The 18097-nt window shown below is 41.2% G+C and overlaps 1 protein-coding gene across 1 annotated transcript; it reads left to right on the plus strand.

Moving 5' to 3' along the window:
• Positions 1-1637: 1637 nt before the first annotated feature.
• On the plus strand, positions 1638-16328 carry MTRF1 (mitochondrial translation release factor 1). Its single transcript, XM_039555565.1, has 11 exons — positions 1638-1692; positions 2929-3117; positions 5657-6115; positions 8644-8735; positions 9561-9642; positions 9854-9961; positions 10052-10224; positions 11392-11509; positions 12663-12799; positions 14402-14500; positions 16109-16328. Exons 1-11 carry the CDS (start codon positions 1638-1640, stop codon positions 16226-16228), a joined length of 1632 nt encoding a protein of 543 aa, XP_039411499.1. The 3' UTR covers positions 16229-16328.
• The last annotated feature ends 1769 nt before the right edge of the window (positions 16329-18097 follow it).

Below are 18097 nucleotides of genomic sequence, written 5' to 3' on the forward strand. Positions count from 1 at the left end.
CTAGCTAACAGAAGCAACAAGAGAGTAGACAATTTCTTGGAAGAGAGTAACCTGGATGTCAGCCTAACTTGAGGACTACGAATTAGAAAAAAAAAAAAGTGGTATGTTTAGAAAGCCTCCTGAGATGAAAATAGCAAATATGAGGAGAACGTAAAGTATGCTTTCCTATAGTTCTTTATAGCTGAGCCATCAGCTTATGGACACTTTTTGTGAATGGTTGTTCTTTCTGTAGTGTTTTTTTAATCTCTCTAGATGTATGGTCTGTAATAAGGAATATCTCTACAGTGTTTATTTGTCACTTTTTTGTTCTGGCATGCTTCTAATTATGTCGGTCACCTGGGTCACTGATCACAGTATGTGTATTTTTCACAGGCAGTACCCAATTTGCTGTTCTTTCTGCTATATGCTTTAGAAGTGCTGTATTGCATATCTGATTTTTACAAAGCAGGAGTATTACTGACAGGGATGGCAGCCTTGGCTTTGCCTGCAGGATCATTTTCAGAGCCTATTTGTACCATGGCATGTCTTCAGCACTTTTTACAACCAGCTGAAGCCTTGACTCTATGAACCCTATTTTCTGTCTTAGCAAAAGACATGTTATGCCTCTGGTTGGGTTGAATGATAAACAGATGCATCATGGAGAACTGTCAGGCAAATATTGTGCTAGGTGGACCTTTGGTCTGAAGAAGTAAGGCTGCTCTTGACAGCTAAAGGTCTCTGTTTCCTGATAGCCCAAACACTGGAAAGAATGCTGTCTGAAAATAGGCAAATTGCAAATAAGAGCTAGGGGTTCAATTTGCATCTAGATGTGTCCATATTAAAAGTCTGTGTTAAAAGCACCAAGAAAAGGAAAGCAGGGAGGCAATAAAAGAAACATTTGTAGGCTAGCTGAGAGAGAATTAACAAAGAAATGAGCTTTGTGGGAAGGCCGAGCTCCAACTGAAAGTGAGGTTTGGGAGCGCAGTCAAGAAAACTTCATGTCATTTAATCCCACTGTGCTGGGCAAAACAAAGCTCTCTCTACAGGCTTTGTTAATAAACAGGACTGCATTCAAGATGTGTATGATTCTGTCACCATTTTTTCCTTCAGAGAATTCAGAAGTCTGAACTGTTTGGGCTGGAAGGGAGGAGTGATATGAAAGTGTTACATACATTGTAACAAGTTTGCTATTTTTGCCGTGTGTGTCACTTTACTCCTGTGAAGTTGTGGTGAGATCCTTGCACACCACTAAACCCAGTTAGGGACCCCTGGGCGAAACAGGGCCCCCGCGTGGGCATGGACCTGCCTTTGAGCCAAGCACGTTGTAAGGCCTGGAGCATGTTCTGTCTGATGAGCCATCCCTTTGCCTCCAGTTTCTAAATTGGCAGGTTAGGAGTGCCAGGTTTTAAAGCACAGGACCACCACGTCTATTCCAAAGCCTGGGAGCCCAGCTGTCTTTCTGCTGTCACTCTTCCCTTCTGCACCCAATGTCACTGCAGGCTGCTGTGGGAGCTGAGGAAGGTGGTGGCACCCTGCCCCAAACAGCCCGTGCCCCATAACCCGTGGTCCTCACCAGCTCCAGCAGCAGCTGCTGCTTCAGCCATGCAGGTTTTAAGGTATCGAAACAAACTGTAAGAGGGGTGGAAGCACAGACAGCAATGGGATTTCACATCCTTCGTACTCAGTTCTCATATCGCAATCTAAAAGAACACGGTAAACTTAGGGAAAGAGTGTATCTTACAGGTTTTGAATATGAGATGCATGGATAGGTCCTGTGGTGGATGGTCCCTGGCAACCCTGCTGACTGCACAGAGTCCAGCCCTTGTCTTGGCTGGGTGGCCCCTGCGTGCTTTGCTGCCTGGTAGGGAGGGAACAGGACTTTGTTACAATCTCTATTTTCACATTTAAGTTAAATATTCAGCCACAAGGCATAATAAAAACTGAACATGATCATGTTTAATCAGAGGAGTTAATGCAAGAACCATTACTGGCTGGAGAAGAAGCTGATTGATTTTCCTTGGCCTACCATCTTCTTTTAAAACCAATTTTGGAGCACGTGGTCTACTTGCAGTTTCGTGTTCTTATTAGGTTCTTGGTTGTCCTCCCAGAGAGTACCTTCCCAAGACTTTTAAGTATCAAATTGCATGTTTAGAGTACCAATGCAAGTATAATTTTATTATTTTATTTCACTGAGCCCCAGAAGTCATAGTGGGAGAAGAGTGAGATACAGTGGGAATGGTGTCTGGCTGATGGCATCTCTCATGGCACATCATTGCCGGCGCAGGCCTGGGGAAGCGCCTTGGAGATTTCAGGGTGCTGTTTGCTGTGACCCTTTGAAGACTAGACCAGCTCCAGGGTTGGTCCTGTTCTCTGGAAGTGGTTTTCCATCCGTCTGCCTTGCTTCCTGTCCCCATGGGTGCAGCAGAGCCAGAAGCTGTCCTCAGGTCCTAACAAGCAGTTAGTCATCATTCAGGCACTGAGGTTTGATCTGAATCCTACCCATTGATCAGTCCAGTTTTCAGTCTTTTGGAATATTTACCACACCAAATCCCAGTGATGTTTTACGTGCCAAATACCGAAGTTTTACCTTTTTTTTTTAAAAATTTTGTAGAATGACAGTAGCTGGGAAGAAGGGGTTTTTTTTGTTATTATCAGTATAAAAACCCCATTATTAAGTATTTTTAAAATTCTAATTTGGGAGGTAGCGGTATGATGTTTAATAATATCTTTTAAAATGTCCAAATACATAGTATGTTTTGAAACATAGTTTATGAGGAAGCTGCAGCTAACTAGCATAGTCATAATCCGAACGGTAATGTTTATTAATATTTTGTTTGCCTTCAGTAGCATAGTAATAGCTCCTTTTAAATATAATTGAATAGTGAGCTTTGACACAAAGTGAAACTTAATGTTATTTTACTCAGACTTCTCTGCAATTAATCTTTTACTAACCGGGTTTGAAAGGCAGAGGCCGCCTTCGCCGCCGGCGCGGCTCAGGCGCTGCCGCGCGGTGCGGGGAGACGGGAAGCGCGTTTTCCCGCGGGCATGCTGGGACCGGGAGTACGCCCGCTCCGCTTCCCGTCTGCCCTGGCCCCGCGTGCCGGGGCGGGATCCGTGCGGCGCCCGGGGGTGCGGACGGTGAGTGCCGGAGCCCTCCGCGGGTACCGGGGAGCGCAGTCCCCGCCCCGCCGCTGCTCCTGCCTCTCCTGCCCGCTCCTGTCTCCTCTCCCTGCCCGCTCCTGCCTTTTCTGCCCGACCGTGCCTCTTCTCCCAGCTCGTTCCTGCCTCTCCCTGCCCGCTCCCGCCTTCCCCGTCCGCCCGTGAGCCCGCAGCGGGGCCGGGCTGTGGGGGCTTCGCTCGGGCTGCGGGGGGAGGCAGAGGTGTGTGGGAGGCGCTCCGGGGCGCGGCCGCGAGCTGTTCCTGGCCCCGTCCGTGTGCACGGAGGTACCTCCTGCTGCCGTGCGCCTGCAGGTTCCAATGTGCCCGAGTGCTGCCGCATGGCGCCGGTAGCATCTTCGGTTGTTGGAAATGCTTATTTTAACCTCTGAAGGTGTTCGCGAGATTGAGAACTCTGTCTTAAAATTATTTTTTAAAATTATTATTTTAATGGGACAATTACAGTTGTCACTTTCGCTTACTGGTTTAGATTTGTCATGTGTACGAAGTAATTTTAATCACATTAAAAGGTTATTAAAATCTGGTTTGGAGATCACTTAATAGGTCATCTAATGCTCATAGCTCTGTAAAAGTTTTATGTATGCTTATTTTTGTGCAAATGTGATGCAGCAACCTTTCTCTGAGAAGGAGATACCTTTTTTGTTTTACATAGCAAAATTATTTTGAAACTTCTGACTTCCTTGAAGATCTGTGTCATTTCATTACTTTTTTTTTTTTTGGCATTTAAACCCCAGAATTTTATTTCTGAGAGCTTGGGCAAAGCAATGCAACAAATTTATTATTATTTGAGTACATTGCTTCTTAACTACACCCATAAAAATTAGCTAGATGGTTATAATGAATATGTTTAATGAATTAATTAAAACAAAATATAACATTAATATTTTAAAATTGAGTTGATGATGGTTAGCCCTTCGCCAAACAACAATGGGCCATGTTGATCTGGAGCAAGTCCATATTCATCAGCAGAATTAGGTCTTTTGGAACTGAGTCCACTCATGCCCCTGAGCAACTAAATCCAGGATCATAGATGATGAGCCCAAGTGCCTTTTGCTGTGTTCCTGGTGAAGGGAACAGGATCCCTCTCCTGCAGCTGGTTTTAGGCACTAGAGCAGTCCATGAGGGGTATCATTTGCTTTCTGTATATTAAAGCAGTCTTGAAATTTCTGCTGTGGATTCAATAGCACCTGCTGGCTGGCGAATCTGGGAGGGTGCAGAGGTAAAGGTCCTTGCCTCCTTCTGTAGGTAGTAAAACAGGCGTTCAGACAAGCAAGGTGCAGTACTTTTGGTTTTACTGCACATTGCTCTTTCTTCATTGTGGACAAATGGATGAAAGTAAATAGGTGAGAATAGTGGGCGACTTGAGTAGCGTGTCACAGTAATTTGTTAATAAAACGCATGAAGATGTGCAGGTCTTGTCACTGATGAGTAAAAAATAATCGTGCTAGCAAACTGAAATGTGTGTTTCCAGGAGATCTTGTTACAAATAGGTTCATGCTCTTATTTTCTCAGAATCCACTTTTTTGTAAAAATCAGTGAGCAGATGGGACCATGGCACTGACAGGGTTACTAGGGAGTGCTTCTTTGTTAAACCTTTTCTGTGGGAGTAGTCCTAGAATAAGTGTGATTTCAATTTAGTCTTCCTAGTAGAGCCTTGCTCTCCAGTACAAAATTTTAGAGCATAGTAGTAATTCATAACATAGTTTGCAATGTTGATGATATAAAATTAAGAGGAAATGATCGTTCACAGAGCAGGAGTAATGCTAAGGGGAGCCTGGGTCCTATAAAACCTGTAGGCCAAGTGTCTCAGAAAAATATGGGAGTTGTATTTCAGAGTACCTGCTTCTTACTCACTTCTCGGATGGAAAATACTATGTTGCTTAAGTGTAAATATAACATGGTAAGGAGTATACAGGGGACATAAAGCACATAAAGCAGTTCCCCTGTTTTCTGCATATATGAGTGAGTGATTTTTTGCAAGTGCATTGCAGTCCTATTGACTGATCTGTTGTGTGGTGTCCTCCTTTTATGGTAGTGGATATAATTTGGCACATAATTCTGGACATTTCATACATTCTCTATATAGAATTCTTTACCTCTAGTATTGATTTGTCTTCTCAGCAACATTTTTCTTTCACCCGTAAGGCATGGAATGGTTGGATTTTTCCAATGACACATATGGCAAAATGAAGCTGTTGTCTGCAAAGCCCTGTCCACAGGAGCTTTTCCATAGTATAAATAAACTGTTTGAAGAGGTGAGAGAAAAGACTTTTTCCAGCCCTCAGTCAGTACAATGGTGGTGATAAAAGCTTCTGGTTTAAACCAGGACTAAAACAGGTATAATTTTGTCCATGACAGTTGCATTTGTGTTGGTGTAATCAAAATCATGATATGGGCTTGTTGCAGTCCTTGTGTTTGTTGTTGTGGGTTTTTTTTAATAGAATGCTTTCTTTTTCTAGTTAATAACTCTGGCCCATGCACTGTGTACTTTTAATTTCAGGTGGTGGAAAAATAAGAAACAAAATGAAACCTTTCCAAAAGGTCTGTCTTTTCAAGAGCCTGCTTGCCAATTGCTACTGTTGCAGCCAACTTGACAGCTGTCTTCTCCTTCCTGCTGCGAAGAAGATAGGCTGTGTGGTGGGACTGCACAACCATGGATCTTGGAGGCCAAAGCCTTTATTGGACACAACCAGATTCACTCTGTCTTTTAACAGTTGGCACAGGAACAACCATCAGGATTCTCAAGCTTTGTGGAAGCATGAGGCTGTGCAGAAGTATCTGGAGAGTCTCAGCAAGGAGTACCAGCAGATTAGTCATCTGTTAAGTGCAGACTCATTAAATGGCTTTGAACAAAGAACCCTGAGGAGAAGATCTGCCGATCTGTCCCCCATTGCAGCTGCGTTTCAAGAAATCAAAGAGGCTGAAAGAGAAGCTCAGGAGTTAGAAGCAATGTGCACAGGTAAAGGAAAACACATCTACTTGCTTGCTTCAGAACAGCAGCTGTGCTTGTGATAAAGTTCATTGCCCAGCCTTTGAGGGAAGCTTGTGGGTAAATTCGACCAGCCCTGAAACACTCCCTGGTCCTCCCTGCTCCCGGGAGCTTGCATGCTGCAAGGGCTTTCTGCATCCAGCCACATCCTTCTGTTTTTCATCTCACCTCACTTTAGTTTGAGTTCTTAATATGGTAATTTTGGGAGAGTAGGGATTGTCTGGAACCTGAAGGATATCCATCTAGCAGAAATAGTTGGGAAGCATTTGTTTTGAGGTTATTTTTTAGGAGAACTGAGAGCAGTTTGAACTGAAGAAAAAAAAATTAGCGAGCCTAAAACCTTTGATAGACTTTAGCCGTGTTATTTAAAATGGGATTCCATCTGACCAGTTCAGTGATATTTATTGAGCAAATGACATGAACTTTCATTAGTCTCTGAGTTGTCAGCTCTAAATTTAAATGGCAAAAGCTAATATTTCTTTGAAAATGTTTGGGGAGTCCTTTAAGGAATAAAAACCGATGGTTTTTTAGAAGTTGCTGTTTTTCAATAGTCTGCTACAGTAGAAGTTGGGGTAAAAAGAAGTTTAAAATTGTTGCTGGTTTTTGTATGATTTGGGAATAAGAAAGTACAAGGGGAATAAAAAAAATTACAAACTAAGTAATGGTGCAACATTTGGGAAAAAAACCCCAACATTGTTACAAGTGTGGGGAGGAGCACACAGTAGGAAGGAAAAAGTGGAATCCATTCTGCTACAGTAGTAAGTATTAAGGCAAGAGAGGGAAACACTGACCTGGAGAGAATGGGGTTTACATTAAAGCAGTGAAGGAGGGGAAAATCAAAGGACAGGAGAAATCGGTACCCAACAGTGTAAATGGAGGAGGACAAAAGTTCATAAGAGCTTTTCAGAGAGAGAGCCAAGGAATCTGGACAAAACAGTAAGAGCCATACTGAAATAAAGATGTAAATGTGACTTATTTGGACAGGTAGAAAACATTTTTATTCTTTAGTTTTAAAAATAAATTGATGTTTATGCTTTTGGAGAAAAAATGGTTATTTAAAATATTTTAATCCTCAACCCTCTCTAATACTCTTCAGGGGAGAAAAGAGGAGAAAGACTGAAGGAGACACAGTACAAAAATTAATGCTGAAAAAGCAGTGTTCTTCAAAGACTTAAAAAGTATTAAGAAAGCTCTGGAAAATTCATATTTCAACTTAGAAAGGCTATTTTTGGATCAAGTGAATATAATAAAGAATTTTTCTAATTCCATAAATTATGATGTGGAGGGATGGAGTGAGTTCTAGTTGAAGGAAGGGAAAAGAATGGTAAAACATACAGCCAATAAATTAATTAAATGAAGCCAAATTATTCTGTCTGTACCATGTATCCTGTGGCCGAGTTAAAACGCACATGTCCCCTTCATTTGGCTGCCCATTGTTTTCCACTTAGCTCCCTAACTGACCCTCTTCTCTCTAGTACCTGAATTCCTGACAATTGATGTAGGATTTTATATTTGCAACACCCAGTGAGGCAGAAAAATATTTCCCAGTTTCCCTCTGGTGATGGGAGTCACGAGGTAGGTTAAATGAATTCTGTTGTGCAGGGAGGTAGGAATGGGATGCCAATCCTTTGAACCATAAGCTCATTCACCACCCCCAGACCACCTCACACTGCTGTTGACAGTAGTTAATTTGATACTGTTTATTTAACTGATCAGCAAACATACTTCTTGGACCAGCTAGAAGTGTTTGAGAGTCCAGTTTTATGCTGCATCTGAGACAAACCTATGGTTTCCATTCTGGCCACAAGGCAAAAGGTTTTCACCTCCTCGTCGTTGCTTTGTTCCCTCACTCTTACTCCCAGCTGCTCAAAGCTGGCTTCAACCATTCCCCTCATTTGTGTTGGTAATTGTCCAGTTGTAATTTAAATCTAGTTCAACTTGGCATGGTAAAAACATGTGTTTATTCAACCAGACTTGATTTTTAAATTTCAGTGAGTAGAATTGTTTCACTTTCTAATGAGTAGAAAAGTGGTAGAAAAGCAGGAAGAAATATGAAGAGGAGAGGGGGCTCCCTGTTTTAGCAGTGACTGGTTTTCCACTTGACTCCAGCTGTCTTCCAAGTTTCTACTTAGTGTATAATCTATTGGCAAATGATCAGCACTTTTAGTTACTGTAAACTGGAGCCTCCACAGCAGAGAAGGCTTGGAGCTTCTGTGAGCTTTACCTGAGAATGTGTCCTAGTTTGTTAGTAAGCTCTAAAATGTGGGAAGGGGCAGTCTAATCACAGGTAAAATATCTGCTGCTCCTTCCAGCACACCTGGAAGGTATGATCATTGAGTTAGCAATGTGCATCCTGTCTTGGGCTGCTCTGTTTGAGTATTTCACGCTGGCAAAACGCTGCAAGCTTTTCTGTGCTGCAGTGCATGTCTTTGGACAGCTGTGTTATAATTTGCTCTAGGTGAGATTGGCTAACATCTATTCTTGTTGTTGGAATTTAGATCTAGACAGCAGAGATGAGAAACAACTTCTAGAGCTTGCCTTAGAAGAGAAGGAAAGCCTGGATAAAAAAATGAACGTGTTGTGCAGAAAGGTGAGCCTGAGGTAAAATTTTACAGCTTTGTAAATAAAGATGTCAGAAAAACTTTCCTTTACGATCTTACCAATAGATTCTGACATTTGAGTTTAATGAAACAGAAGTCCAGCTTCTGTATTCTCCCTGAAAAGAAGTGGCAACATCACTTATTAGTAAGCTTCTTAGTGACAATTTCGTCTTAGAAACTGATTAATTGAGTCATTTCTCTTGCTTGCTTGTCTGTCTGCAAATGCTGAAGGGGATTATAAAAGTGGTGAGTCTGTGCTACTGAGACTTGACATGACATCCTAGTAACTGTTTGTGGCAGTGGAACATGCATTCTTGAAAGATTTCTGTTTGGAACTTGCAGTCTTTCATTTTCTCTTCAGCTGACAGCACCCCATGAGTGGGGAAAATATAAGCAAAGGAGTTGAAACGATTCAGTGGAGACCTCTGTGTTTGGGCTCATTTCTATGTTCAGAGTGAAATAATATGAAATGGGACTTTCTCAAATATAAGATTAATGTAAAGATTAGCTGGGTTAGCTAATAACTTTATCTTCATAGGTAGCTGGGGCTACCTGTGACCTGGCACCTGACTTTGCAGGACTGGATTTTCAGCTAGCTTCCATATGGATGCACTAGCATGTTGCATTTCCACACTGACTGCACTGAGTTGCAATGGTCATTGGACAGTTTTTAGTCCTACTTAACTAGCTTGCCAAAGGAAATCAGTGGCTGAGTGTGCTCAGACTGTGGCAATTTTGAAGGCTGGCTGTAAATTTGATTAAGAGAAGATCTGGGGTCATGAAGAAGATAATGGCTTTTTTTTTTTTTTTTCCAGCTTTTCCAGCTTCTAGTGCCAAAGGAAAAATATGATAGAAGTCCTGTCATATTAGAAGTGACAGCTGGCAGAACAACTGGAGGTCAGCAAAGCCCCTACAGTGAAGATTACTTCAAACCTCCATGCAACTCTATTAAACCTCTTATGGGTTATTCTTAAAGCTTTTTTTTATACTTTATTGGCATAAAGTAATACTTTCTGAAGACGAGCATTAACCTGCCTAATGACTGGGGTTAGAGTTGCAGCTAAATCTAAAACCTGCTGTTTATGTGGTAATGCCTTTTTATTTTTAGGGGACATCTGCCAGCAGTTCACTAAAGAAATGTTTGAGATGTACCAGAACTATGCCGACTACAAACGTTGGACCTTTGACATCGTGAACTATACGCCGGCTGAGATAGGTACAGCAGTTCTTCAGAGATTCTACCAAGACAATGAAGTTGAATACAGTGTTTCTCTGCTGTATTTGTCACACACTATTTTCTCTCCAGGAGGGTTGCATCATGCTGCTGCTCATATTTCAGGAGAGAATGTCTACAGGCATCTGAAGTATGAAGGAGGGACTCACCGAGTGCAGCGAATCCCTGAGACGGGCATGTCATCAAGAATGCAGCGTATTCACACTGGGACAATGTCAGTCATTGTCCTCCCTCAGCCAGAGGAGGTAAACTGTTCATTGGGGTGGTAAGGTGGTGCTGTACCCCGCCTCACCCAGTTTGGCATTGGAGTACGTGTTATTTAAGACCATGTTACTGTTTTGGGGATTTCACTGATAGCCAAGTGCTTTGTGCAAGTCCCAGCAAATGAACCACGAGTGCTCTGACTCTGGAAGGTGACAGTCCTTGGCTCTGTACTTTATATGTATAAATGGATCATCAGAAGCAACTTTGCAGAGATTTTCTGTTGCCTGAAAGAGCATGTAAATGAGTGATCATTTCATTAAGTTCCAGCCCCAACACTGACAAGGCTCACTGCTATGAGTAAGCCAATTTTAAATTACATCATGTATTGAGACAGAATATATCCAAGAAGATACTCAGTGTTGCATAGTAACGTGATTCTGCACGTCCTTTTGATTTTTTTTTGTTTCATTTAAATTATTGGTGTCCATCTCTGTTAAGTCAAGGACAGTCTCCTTTGAATGTGAATGAGTGTGTTGGCTAGTCCGTCTGAGATCTCGCTGATACTGATAGTTCTAACTTAGACCAGCAATTTACACACAAAGTAAACAAAACCAGATCCTGTAGGCTTTTCCCACACCTTCTCCTGTTCTTTATAATACTATCCTTGCAACATTGATCAGATCTGAATGTTCCTTTCCCATCCACTGAGCTCAAACTCCAGGTCCAGGTCATCACGGACTCCTATTTTCAATGTGGCAATCCTTACATGGATGGATCTGGATATGCCTATTTTCTCCTCAGATGATTCTAAGTACTGTTGCAAGAATCATTCAGGCTTGACTCATGAGCAAAATCCTTACACTGCTGCTTAGAAGTGTTTTTTAAATATTTGCTTATTTCTTAGACTCTCCACCAAAGCTAGTGGTTTTACAAAACAGTGATTTTGTTTTGTTTCACACACCCACATACCTTGTTTTGTGAAGGACCTGGATAAGAGTTTGAAAAACTAAGTGAAATTTTTAAGGCATCATTTGTTTTTCAGAGATATTTGACACTGCATTTTTTAAATTACAATGATTATGACTGTTATTTAGGAGCAGTTGTAAAGGAGCAATTTTTTGAGAAGTGATTTCTTATTACTGGTGAGTGTCACTGACATCCAAATATTTTTAGAATGATCGGGGAGTAGTAATTTTCTTTGATTCTAGGTTGATGTTAAAGTGGATCCCAAAGATTTGCGTATTGATACATTCAGAGCCAGAGGAGCAGGAGGGCAGCACGTTAACAAAACTGATAGTGCTGTGAGAATTGTGCACCTTCCCACAGGTAAGTTTGGCTGTACTTTGTGCTTCTAATCACACTGAATCTGTGTCTTGCAAAGGAAGCCTGTGATCCTGTAAGTTGTCTCATGCAAGACTGGGCCTTATACCAAAAAAGAGGAAGTAGCCCCTTCTGGTTCTGTCCCTCTTGTAGCGAGGCAGTGTGAGAAAGGGGCTGTGTACCAGGGGCACAGTGATTATGCCAGTTTTGTTTTAGAGGGAGTGTTTAATAAATACACTGTCTTTGAAGGATGAAAGAACAAATGGAGGGTGACAGGGAAGGGATAGAAGATGTAAATAATTCGCACTGTGTGCTCTGTACCTTCAACAGTAATGGCCAGTGGCAAGCAAAGGCGTGCTTTGCCTAGCTGGAATCTGTGTAGTTACATGACTGATTAAAAAGAAGGCTTGAAGATTTTCATTCAGTACTAGATAATGCTATCATATGTTGGATAGAAAGGGAAATGTATATTGATGGGAAGATAGTGTGTAGACTGGACCACTCTGTCTTTTTTGGGATTTGTTTTTATTGAAACTCAGTGAGCTTCTCTCTGTACAGATGCAGAATCACTTTAGGTGCACAAAATTACAGCAGTGACCTGAAAATAGCTGTTCCCTATGTGCCTTTTTCTTTCAGAAATCAAATGAGAAGTACTACATTTCTTTTAAACACCTTTATTGTGTTTTATCTCATTTTTCATAATTAAGTTCAAGACTCACCAGTCTTGATTAGACCCCCCTCTTCTACTAGAATAATGAATTTTCCAGTCACCAAGAGCTTATCTGGACTAAGGTTTTTAAAACTTGTGTTACACTGTTTTAACATGCTTCTGTAGACTGTTCAAGTTGCATTTTTAACATAATGACAGCTAATTGGAGTGAACCCAATTTCTAGAGGCAATGTTAGAACCTTGTTTGCTTCATGAAATTTTAAAATATCCCTGACTTTTCTGTAGCACAGAACAAAGCCCCCCGGTGCAGCTGTGACAAGTTTAAAAATGCACTAATGGTTCTGGCCAGTGTGTTAAAATGTCGTTTTATCCTACAGCTGAAAGGCCCTACAAACCAGCACTCCAGTAGGTTTCATTTGCCTAATGTGTTAGAATTAATTTAGCTCGTTTGTTCTTTGTTACAACGGGCTCTTGGATGCCTCTGTGAAGGACTGGCCGTTGAGTGCCAGCAGGAGCGGTCCCAGCAGATGAACAGGGAAATAGCTCTGCAGACACTGAGAGCTAAGCTGTACCACCAGATCATGGAAAAGCAGATCAGTCAAGAGCAGAGCGCCAGGAAACTGCAGGTGAGGACAAGTGGTGGCTGAGATTTGGAGAGGGTGTTGTGCTGTAGATTTGTTTCTGATCTCTTTGGGTAACAGGGACAGAGCAAGTAAGAGTGTGTGTCTAACCAGGGATGCTTACAAGGGAGAAGAATCTTGTAGTCTAAAGTGGTAAGTCTGCCCTTACTTATCCCAGCTCAATGCTATTGTGGAGTTCTCAGGCAATGAGAAGAGACATCAACGGTGGCTGGAAAGAAGGCTGGCTGAAATTATTCAAAAGGCAAAACTCGACATCATGTACTGAATGCCCCCATTAAGGCCAGAGTTACACAAATTTAGCATCAGTAAAAAGTTATGTTCAATGAAAACTGGGATCGGAAGTTCTCAGAACTTTCTAAAGGGGAGTATTTTAAGGCCATACAGGGCTTTTGAAAGAAACAAGTAAATAAACAATCCTGCCACTATGCAGTTAAGTAGCAGCTTATTTGATACAGTTAAGGTAACTTTTTGAGGAAGAAATAGCTCCTGGAAGAGTTACCTCAAGTTATGCTGCAAAGTGTGCTTTTCTCTCGGAATGTCCTATCATTCTTTTCCCATTCTTAGAGTATTTTCCCATTTGTGGTGTAAACTTCAACAGTGATCTATTGGAATAAAAATGCTTCAGAATTAGAGAATTATTCAGTACTCCAAATTTTCCAGCTCAGCTATTTAATCACTTACTTCAGGTTGCATTTAAGTGTATTGTCCCTGCAGATTATTAACCCCATCATTGTAGGCAGTGACCCATTTATCTTTTGTTATTAATTTCAGTTTGAGAGCCTTCAAAGCTGCATAAAGGATTTGTATTTATATTTATATATTAAATTTATATGAATAGTGTGGAAAATCAGGCAGAAGTAAATTACCTTTCCTAATGTTTCAGAATTTATTCAAGAAATTCCACGTTCTGAAGTATACATGTGGAGTGCAGATGAAATTTTCACCAAAGCCCACTGAAGCAGACACCCATTTGTTTCTCTGAGGGCTTTTTAGCATCTAATTCTCCATTTTATGAAGACCCACAGTGTTTAGTGGAGTGTTTAACCACAACTGTGCTACATTTGGGTTTCTGCTTCGAAAGTTAGAATTGCTGTCTGCACGCTCGCACTTCACCACTAGAGGGTAACTTAACTTCTTACTCTTAATCTCAGTCTTTTTCGGTGCTAATTTCCGACAGCCACGCAAGGACTGTGCTGCTTCCGTTATTAGTGGAGACTACTTTCATTATTTTTTGTGGGAGCTACAGCCCCCCCCCCCCAAAAATCCCACTCATATATTTTTTTGAAATAAAGACTCTCTTACCTTACATGACCTTTGAGAGTTACGTGGTTCTTCCAGCTACAGGGCTGGAACAGAAATATGCTGGAGGATATAAAAACTTGGTCTGTGATACAGAGTAACAAACAATACTGTTCAGTAATGCCACAATATTTAAAAAAAACCTGTATGCCAAGCCAGTGACCACTAGGTCCGTAGTTGGAAAAGGCTGATCCATTACAGTTTATTTTAAGTATCCTGTTTTAGAGAAGTGTTTGGTTTTTTTAAAACACAACATAACAGATTTTGGTTTTTCCTGCTTTGCTGAAGTTGGGAACAAGAGCCCAGTCAGAGAGAATTCGTACTTACAACTTCACCCAGGACAGAGTCACTGACCACAGGATCTCATATGATGCACGCAATATCAAGGTATGGGTTGCCTATGTGAGTGTTCAGATATTTATGTTTACCATAAGCAGAAAAAATTAGCTTCATGAGCACAACTTAAGATATACATATATGAAGAAAGTAGCCAGTTGTGCTCTGACAGAACACTGTAGATTTAGAAAGCTTAAACTTTCTTTCCTGCCTTCTTGTAGTCCTAGAGATTACTGGCAAAGGCTGTAGCTCACTGGCTTACTTCTCTGTCTGTTTTTCTCCTATATGTGAGTGAAAAATGACCAAGCATGTAGTCCTCAATGAGATCCATGAGTCCCTTGGCTAAACTTGGCAAGTGACATTTGAGATTCTTGAAGCATAGTACATCCAAAAGAAAAACCTTGCAGAAAGGACTTTTTATTTTTGTTAGGCCATTCTTTCTTCCTCCTAATGCTGGAGTGAAGAATGACAAAAACTTTTATGTTTGCATCACAGGCCACAGTTAAAAGAAACTGAAACTGAATGTTTGCATTTTAAGATTCTCTGAGATCTTGTTTCTGAGTAAATATCTACATATGGCTTGAATTTTACAGATTTTTCAACCTGGAAAAGAGAAGGCTTTGGGGTGACCTAATTGCAGCCTTCCAGTACCCAAAGGGAGCCTACAAGAAAGAGGGAGATTTTTACAAGACCATGTAGTGAAGGAAAAGGGGGAATGACTTGAAACTAAAATAGGGTATATTTAGATTGGATATTAGGAAAAAATTCATTACTGTGAGCATGGAGAGACACTGGAGCAGGTTGCCCAGTGAAGCTGTGGATGCCTCATCTCTGGAAGTGTTCAAGGCCGGGTTGGATGGGGCTTTGAGCAACCTGGTCTAGTGAAAAGTGTCCCTGCCCATGGCAGAGGGGTTGGAACTCAATGATCTTTATGGTCCCTTCCAACCCAGGCCATTCTATGATTCTATTTATTGGGTTTTTTTACAGTGGAAAAAACCCAAAGCAATGGATTTTTTTGTATTAAATTTATGAAAAACAAAGTTTAGGGTGATCCCTCAGTATTTTGGCTTAGGTATTCAGTTTGCTGTTAAGTGCTGTTGCATAAGGAGCGACACTTTTCAAACTGTACCCACAGGTGTTCTGGGTAGCTCCAGAGAATGCAGAGCATACTGAATATGGAGTGGTTCATATTTAATGGAGTGTAGAATACCATGGCCAGGGAAATAGTTCCATAATTACATAGAAGTGGCTTTTGTTAGACAGGTACTTAGTGTTTGGATCTTTCTTGAGTGAAACTGGAACCATAAACTCCCTAACAAAAGTTAGTTGAGCTTTCCTTGCAAAACAGCCTTGCTCTTGCCATGTTTGAATGAGGTTCTTCAATCCTTGATTGTTCTTGCAGGGGATTTTCATATAAGTGCATGGGTTACACGAAAGCAGGGGCAATAGCTGCTGTTGTTGCAGCCAGAAGCCACGTGCCTTGCACAGGCAGGCAGCTGATGTCCTGCTGCTGTCCACCATTGCTGCTTTCACATGGCAGTCACCTGCAAGGATGAGCAAGTGGAGGGACTGCAGGCAAAGTGCATTTCAGGGGTTTGAGTGTTTCAGAGTAATGCTGAAGGACAGTCAGTAATGCTTTTGTCTGCTTTTTTTTCATAGGAAATTCTAAGTGGGAAAGAAGCACTGGATAAGCTAATCAACAGACTACTGGAGTTTGCAGAGATAGAGGCTGTCACACGGTATCTAGAAAATTTGCAGGCTTTAGAAGGAGGAGGCTGAAGACCTCGAATAGTGTTAGAATTGTTGTGTTTGGTAACAGAATAAAACAGATGTGTTTGTTAGATGATACACTGATTAAAACCTATTCCTGTGGTTTTCAGTGTGTGACACTATTCTTTTTGTACCTTGGTGCAAGTGAGTTGAATTTATTGCAGCAGCCCCGGCAGTAAAGAACCAGCTTGGAGTTCTGTGTGCACACCTCTCCTGTCTTGGCAGCTGGGCTTTGTTAAGCTGGGCCTTCTCTTGACCGTATCACAGCTGGAAAGGTGAATTGTGGTGGTGGAGCAGAATAAATACCACATAGTACACTTTTTGTCTGGCAGTGGGAGATGTTCCTCTCCAGGTAAGAAACTGATCTGCCCTAACATAGTCTAGAACATGGCCTCACGAATACAGTTTATTTTTACCCATTTATTGCATGAGCTCCCTAAATGAAATTCCTTGTAAGTAACTTTGTATTATGATGCTTTATTTTCTTAAAGTATACAAAAGCAAAGGGAGTGAAGGGGCCAGAATGTCAAAAGAGAAGCCTGTTAGCTTTCTTCCAGGCATTCTTGGGTCAGCTTGTGGTGGGAGGGGCCCACATGCTGCAGTGGCATGTAGAAGTACCTGCTCTAGTTTTCAATTAAGTTTATGAGGTAACAGGCAGCTTCCTGCTTCCTTGCAAAGAAGACAAGTTCATACTGCAGAAGCGTTTCAGCAAACCAGGTAGCTTGGGAATTCAGCTCCTGTCGTTGGGAATGTCTGCCTTTGCCTGTCCTTGAGGGGATCCAGATGTCTACAGGGCACTCTCGGCTCTGACAGGACTTGTGCTGATGTTTTCCCCTGCACGTGTGCCGTGCTGGCAGGCACTGAGCACAGGCAGGCACTCGTTGTATGCCTGATTCTGGAGTGCTGACACAAAGATTGGTGCTCTGCTCCGCTGGGTTCACTTGCGAGATCACAGTGTCTTCTTTGCATCCTGCTCGTTCCAGGTTCTGCTGTAAAGCTGCTCTGCACAATCCTCTGCATGAGAAGAACCAGTTCATTGTTACAATTTAAATTATGCCTTGTGGTTGATTTATATTTGCATATTTATTTTGTAATCATGAATGATGCAGTGTGAGGAAATGTCAGGTAATTTAAGAAAAATAATTATTTCAATACTGAGTTCTTCTAAAGGGTGTAGGTTTTATTACTGTATATATAGCAACAATTGTAACATTATTCAGCTATATTAAGAAAGATAGAATTTGTAATGGGAAGAAAGCAGGAAAACTATACTCAGTTCCTCCATTCTTGAATTTTTTTTCAATTTTTTTGTGTGTTCTTATGAGCAAGCTTTGACAATTTCTGACTTGCTTCCAACACTTTAATTACAAAAGCTTTGGGGCTTCAGTTGGGTTGGTTGTTTTTTTTTTTTTAATTGATAGCTCTGCAAGTCAGTCAGGAAACGTATCACCATGCAATTCAGGATTCACTTGGACTTTGACTTCTTTCAGTAACCAGTCCAGAAAAAGAACCCTTCAGAAAGATTGGCAACTGAGCTTATACTTCTTGCAGTGCCGACAGACTGGCAATAACTAATATGATCAGCTGTAGTAGAATATCCAGCTAACATGGTTATCCAATTACCATGCTCACTTTCATTATGCAATTAAATTAACCAATTTATTTTATTAATTGTATCTCTCAAACAATCTTAGAAACTTCTTAAAAATTTTTAAATAATAAGATTCCACTTCCAGGATTAGTTAGTGCCTATGAAGTTCTTCACTATGAAAAATCACTGAAACACTTAAAAATATGAGCCTAGTTTATTTTACTGGAAGAAAGATAGTGATATTTCTGTAGGACCTTATGGACATTTGTGATTGATCAATTTTCTGT

This window comes from Corvus cornix, chromosome 1, assembly GCF_000738735.6.
Source record: "Corvus cornix cornix isolate S_Up_H32 chromosome 1, ASM73873v5, whole genome shotgun sequence".
In the NCBI taxonomy this organism is placed as follows: Eukaryota; Metazoa; Chordata; class Aves; order Passeriformes; family Corvidae; genus Corvus; species Corvus cornix.

Coding starts and splice junctions, on each gene's coding strand:
- MTRF1 (XM_039555565.1), top strand. CDS start 1,638: ATGGGATTTCACATCCTTCGTACTCAGTTCTCATATCGCAATCTAAAA. Junction 1,693..2,928: donor TCGCAATCTAAAAGAACACG/GTAAACTTAGGG, acceptor TAATCTTTTACT/AACCGGGTTTGAAAGGCAGA. Junction 9,962..10,051: donor CTATACGCCGGCTGAGATAG/GTACAGCAGTTC, acceptor TTTTCTCTCCAG/GAGGGTTGCATCATGCTGCT.